General features: G+C 39.0%; 1 protein-coding gene across 1 annotated transcript; it reads left to right on the top strand.

The window, feature by feature from the left end:
• The first annotated feature begins 2,759 nt into the window (after positions 1-2,759).
• Positions 2,760-3,374, top strand: LOC127137075 (benzaldehyde dehydrogenase, mitochondrial). The gene has a single exon (XM_051063568.1). The coding sequence runs from the start codon at positions 2,760-2,762 to the stop codon at positions 3,318-3,320; it is 561 nt and encodes a 186-aa protein (XP_050919525.1). The 3' UTR covers positions 3,321-3,374.
• The last annotated feature ends 2,556 nt before the right edge of the window (positions 3,375-5,930 follow it).

Below are 5,930 nucleotides of genomic sequence, written 5' to 3'. Positions count from 1 at the left end.
CTGAATATAGCATGTTGTATTTACTGCTTCATCCCAAAAGTGCTTAGCCATATTTTTTTTCGTTAATCATGGTTCTGGCCATTTCTTGGAGTGTCATATTCTTCCTTTCTACAACCCAATTTTGTTGTGGAGTTCTAGGATAGGAGAAATCATGGGATATTCCATTTGTATCAAAAAGTTCCTCAAAGAACTTATTTTCAAATTCGTCACCGTGATCACTTCTGACTCTGATGATTTTAGAGTCAAATTCGTTTTACACTTTAGAGCAGAAGCTAGTGAATACATGTCATACCCCGATTTTGGTCCTAAATTTTTATGTTTGTTTGACATGCTTGGCCTAACCTTATGTTGGTTTTATATGAGGATTGGTTTTGATCCAAGGTCATGGTGTTGTGATTGTGGGTACATCTATGGTCTTGGTCATCTGAACGATCAAGCTTCTTGTGTTTCAAGCCACTTGCTAGTCATGTTTTTGGTTCATGGATACTATGTCAAAACCCTAACCTTATGGTCTTATTTCATGGTTTTGTTCATACACATTATCAGTCAAGTTATTTTCTTTTCAAAAGTCAAATATTCAAGTCATGATTAAGCCAATTTTGAAAACCAACTTCAAACCATTTTGTTAATCCATTTCAATTTATTTCATGTCATTGTAAACCATTACATTTGATCCCATACAAAAATACACAAAAATTGACACTTTGACCAATCGTTGACTTTGGTCAACAGTTGACTTTTTGGTCAACTTTGACCAAAGTCAACCCAAAATCCACAAACCCAAAATTCCATCATAACCATCGATTCGATGTCCACTTACAAAGAAATCACAAGGAAAATACAATTTTGACCATTTGTTGACTTTGGTCAACAGTTGACTTTTGGGTCAACTTTGACCAAAGTCAACTTTCATTTGCCCTTGATCATCCAAACTTGGTTTAGCCTCTTGATGTAATGATTCATCCAATCTTCATGCTTGATTGTGTTTTTCTCTTGGTTTCTTCCATTGCAAGTAATGCATTTTGTGCACCATGTCATTTTGGCCTTTCGGAACCATTGACCATTGGCCTTGGTTGCCCCTAATCAATGTCCAAGGAGTTCTCTAACAGTCCAACCAGTTTCCTTTTCCCATCACTTTTGGTTGTAACCTAAAACAACACGTCAAGCCAATGGAAATATATGACATGCTAGCCCTGATGCTGCGGCAGTCAGTTCAGTACCATGTTGCATTTGGCCTTGCATGAAACCTTGCAGCATGCATTTCTGATAATTCACCAAATGTCTTCTTTGTTGCTATATCTCCATGGTTCATCCCTCATATTGCCATGTATGGTTTTTACAGAACAAAGTTCTTAGGACTGGTCAGGCATTCTGTTTTCTTCCACTACCCGTTAGAACTGGACTCAGCGTACAAGTCAATGTTTTCTTTGAGGTATCATCAAATCGTCGTGGCATTTGGTATGGGGATGACATGGACAGAAGCGGAAAAGTTCGTTCTATCTGGAACAGGCTTCTTCTAGAAGACGTTGTGGTTCCTGCTTTTGTGCATATGCTGCATTGTGTAAAGGAATTGTTAGGGCCAACAGACTTATACTATTCTTTATGGCCTATTGGTTCCTTTGAAGAGCCATGGAGCATTTTGGTTCAACAAATATACAGAAATGTTTGTAATGCTCCAGTTATCTATTCAGAATTGAATGGAGGAAGATGGGAATCACCGAGCGAAGCCTTTCTTCATGATGAAAAATTCACCAAAAGCAAGGACCTTGGTTTGGCTCTCATGCAATTGGGAATGCCAGTTGTGCATTTGCCCGATTCATTATTTGACTCTCTTTTAAAAAATAGTACCAGCAAGGTGGTTACTCCTGGTACAATACGTGATTTTCTTAGGGAATGTGAAACATCTAATTATTTGAGCAGATCATACAAGCTGCTATTATTGGAATATTGCCTTGAGGATCTGGTTGATGATGATGTTGGTAAAGGGGCTTACAATCTGCCCTTGCTTCCTTTAGCAAATGGCAGTTTTGCATCATTTTTGGGAGCATCAAAAGGTAATTCATACTTCATTTGTGATGAATTAGAGTACAAGCTGCTGCAGCCTATTTCGGACAGAGTGATTGATCGTAGCGTTCCTTCCAACATATTGAGCAGACTCTCTGGTGTTGCAATGTCTTCAAATACCAACCTTGCTCTTTTCAGTATTCATTATTTTGTTCAGTTATTCCCTGCATTTATGCCAGCTGACTGGAAATATAAAAGTAAAGTATTCTGGGATCCAGACTTGTGTCAAAAGCCAACATTATCATGGTTTTTGCTATTCTGGCAATATCTAGGAAAGCATAATGAAACATTGCAACTATTTAGTGATTGGCCAATTTTACCATCCACGTCTGGATTTCTTTTAAGACCTTCCAGACAATTGAAAATGATAAATGGAAGCAATCTCTCGAATGCAGTACAGGATATCCTTGTGAAAATTGGATGTAATATATTGAAGTCAAGTTATGTAGTTGAACATCCGGATTTATTCAATTATGTATCTGATGGAAGCAAGGTCACAGCTAGAATATCCTGCAGCAACCGTGACAGTAAAATCATGAGTGTGGTTGGTCTGCCGGAAGAACAACCGTGACAGTAAGAATATCCAGCAGCAACAGCCTGCAAAACCAGTTGAAACAAACCATGGACAGTTAAAGGAACTGAGTTCACTGCTGCAGAAAATAGAAGAGTAATAAAAGAAGAAGAAAATGCAAGGAATGGAAAGAGCTGCAGATTCAGGAGAAACTCTTCAAATGGCTTCTGTTGGAGATCCATTCAAGTCAGGAATAGAACAAGGTCCTCAGATTGATGCAAAGCAATTTGAGAAAATATTGAGGTATATTAGATCTGGTGTTGAAACTGGGGCTACACTTGAAACTGGAGGAGAAAGGCATGGCAGCAAGGGCTTCTATGTTCAGCCTACTGTCTTCTCAAATGTTCAGGATGACATGCTGATTGCAAAGGAAGAGATATTTGGTCCAGTGCAATCCATATTGAAATTCAAGAACACTGAAGAGGTAATTCAAAGAGCAAATAATTCAAACTATGGTCTTGCAGCAGGGATCTTCACAGAAAACTTAAACACTGCTAATACTTTGACAAGAGCACTGAAAGTTGGAACAGTTTGGGTAAACTGCTTTAATACATATGATGCTGCAATTCCTTTTGGTGGATATAAGATGAGTGGACAAGGCAGGGAAAAAGGAGAATACAGTATTAAGAACTACTTGAATGTGAAAGCTGTTGTTACTCCCTTGAAGAATCCAACATGGCTTTGAGCATATGAAATAGAAGATCAATATAAATGAGGATTTTATGATGAGAATGAGGAAGATATCCAACGAGTAGGAATGGAGGCAATTCAACTCAGAAGCATATGCCGACATTTTGCTTCTACTTGGATAACCATTCAAGATCTTCTGTGCTATGTACATGGACCATGTCTTCGGTCTCAGAAGATCACCCAGTGTATAATCTGCTGCATAACCTGCATCTCTTATCAACCTTTTATGCTGACCATCCCGTGATATAAACCAAGCGGCGAGTTTGACTGACAGCATCAAATATGTCGCGCCAACAGTTTCTATGCACGGGAAATATGCCACTATCGAGTAACACATTAGGGAGGCTCCAATCAGGAACATTATGGCATCAGGAAAGCTGTGGCAGCAGGTAAGCTACCGAAGCAGGACCATTTGTGTTTGTTCTGGTAACTTACAGGTTGGTGTTATATTGGTTTCGGCTTCTTGGGACTAGTAAGCTATCCTCATCATTTTTGGGTAGACCAAGCTCATCATACTTCCCCACCTCCTTCCTGCAAGCATCAAACAACACATATTATGTTCAAGTGAATTCGCAGCAGTGAATAACTTTTTTTACCGGCAGTGAAAATATGCATCAATAAAAGGGAATCAAAATATTTTCAAGGGAAAGTACAAGGTACATGTACCTTTTTCAGAATAAGCACCAAAACAGGGTAGACAAGCTGGCGACACCAAAAGCACTTCCAAGTTTGACATCCCTTTGGTCTCAGTGGCCAATTCAAAAGACCCTTGTTGTGTGACTATAAAAGAGATGCCACTGTTCATAAGAGGGGGCTAAAGAGAAAACCCTAATTCCTAAAGGTTAGAGGCGGCCACTGTTCACAGAAACCTGGAGGCGAAAATCTGAAGCAGAGAAAACCTAAAACCCCAAAATCGTACCTGGAGGCCAGCTTTCTTCGCATCCATCACCACCACCGCAGCGACGCTCTGTAAGAACCTCTCTTTCCTACTCTTTTTCTTTCTCTTCATGCTTGTTGTTTGATTGTTTTTGTGAGAGCTGAGAGTGTTTGAAAGGGGTTTCGTTGAGAGTAAGAGTGAGATTGAGTGAAATGTGAAGTCTGGGGTGCGTGAGGTTGCCATTGTTGGGGAAGTTTTGAGCTCGTAAGATGCGAGAGAGAGGGAGGAAGACGAACTCCTCTGTATTCTCTTCCCCGTTCCATTTCTCTTTCTGTTTTCTTTTTTTATTTTTATTAATTTCTTTATTTTATTATTTATTTAACTTAATTTGTTTTTTTTACAGAGATAACACAAAAAACATAAGATTGTTTGTTTTGTTTTTATTTTAAATCTTTAGTCCGGGTTATATATTTAACGTAGTATCTCAGTAACAGATAATGATAAATGGCCTGGTGGAGAGAGAGTAGTTCCATAGTCTCAAAAGGAGGGGGTTCAACACTCATATGTAGCATTTTTTAGCATTTTATTTTCTTTTAGCATTTCGTTTCTTTTTAATATTTTTATGTCTATGTTTTTATTAAGTTCATCATGCATGCAAAACCATTTTTAAATTTATAAAAATCATACTTTTCTCGTAAGTCGATTGCTTCTTAAGCATCGCCATCGACCTCACATAGCTTACTCTTGGGCTTTCTTACAATGAGCCGGTTTCTTTGCACTTACACTCATACATTGTTTAATGCTTTATTATTCCATTCTTTGATTATTTGATTCGATTATATATTTGTTTATACCTTACTTGTTTGATTAACTGTGGCCTACTTGTATGGTGTTTGAGGCATATATTTATATTGCTTGATTGCCATGTCAACCCCCATTCATAACAAATGTATCCCTCTCCCATGAAATGTATAAAATTTACTCTTTCATTCTTTATTCACCTGTTAATACAAGAATTAAAATGAACACCCGATAACCATTTCAAAACAAGATCAAAACCTCGATCCAACGTCGAGTGATCACTTTTCTCAAAACCTAACAGAACCAGCACGTATTCCTCCACCCTTTTGTAAGTCGATTGCTTTATGCATCGCCATCAACCTTGTAAGTCGATTGCTTCATGCATCGCCATCTACCATTTACCCCGCTCCTCTCCTTGCTCCATTCGTCGATTCTCGTTCCGATTAGGTAGCACCCATTAGATAGAACCCTTTGCATGATAACATAGGTAGGATTCCCATATCCTTTTGCATGATAACATAGGTAGGATTCCCATATCCTTTTGTATGATAACATAGTTAGAATCCCCATTTCCTTTGCATGCTAACATTAGGTAGATATTCCCATTTGTAAATCCTAAACACTTAAGTACATATTGCATGACAACTCTAGGGCAGAGCTTCCCCACTTCTAGACCTTTCCGAGCGTCTCCGATCTTGTGGCATGTAGTCCGTTCTATTGCAAAGAGGTAACTGCCTAAGACTCGATTCAGCGAGCTGCGACACCTACTGCTAGGACGTGAACACATCGCCCACTCTCCTTTGACACAACTGGTGTCTTCCTCTGTAAGTCCATGTTCAGATGGCAACCCCTATGTAGGGGAACTACATCGCCCTGATCCTTGTTCCAGACGAGGTATGTAGACAGGTGGTCGTGCGAGACCACTCC

The sequence above is a fragment of the Lathyrus oleraceus genome, chromosome 4, assembly GCF_024323335.1.
Source record: "Lathyrus oleraceus cultivar Zhongwan6 chromosome 4, CAAS_Psat_ZW6_1.0, whole genome shotgun sequence".
Taxonomy (NCBI): domain Eukaryota; kingdom Viridiplantae; phylum Streptophyta; class Magnoliopsida; order Fabales; family Fabaceae; genus Lathyrus; species Lathyrus oleraceus.
This window is presented reverse-complemented; position numbering and strand designations above follow the sequence as displayed.

Coding starts and splice junctions, on each gene's coding strand:
- LOC127137075 (XM_051063568.1), top strand. CDS start 2,760: ATGGAAAGAGCTGCAGATTCAGGAGAAACTCTTCAAATGGCTTCTGTT.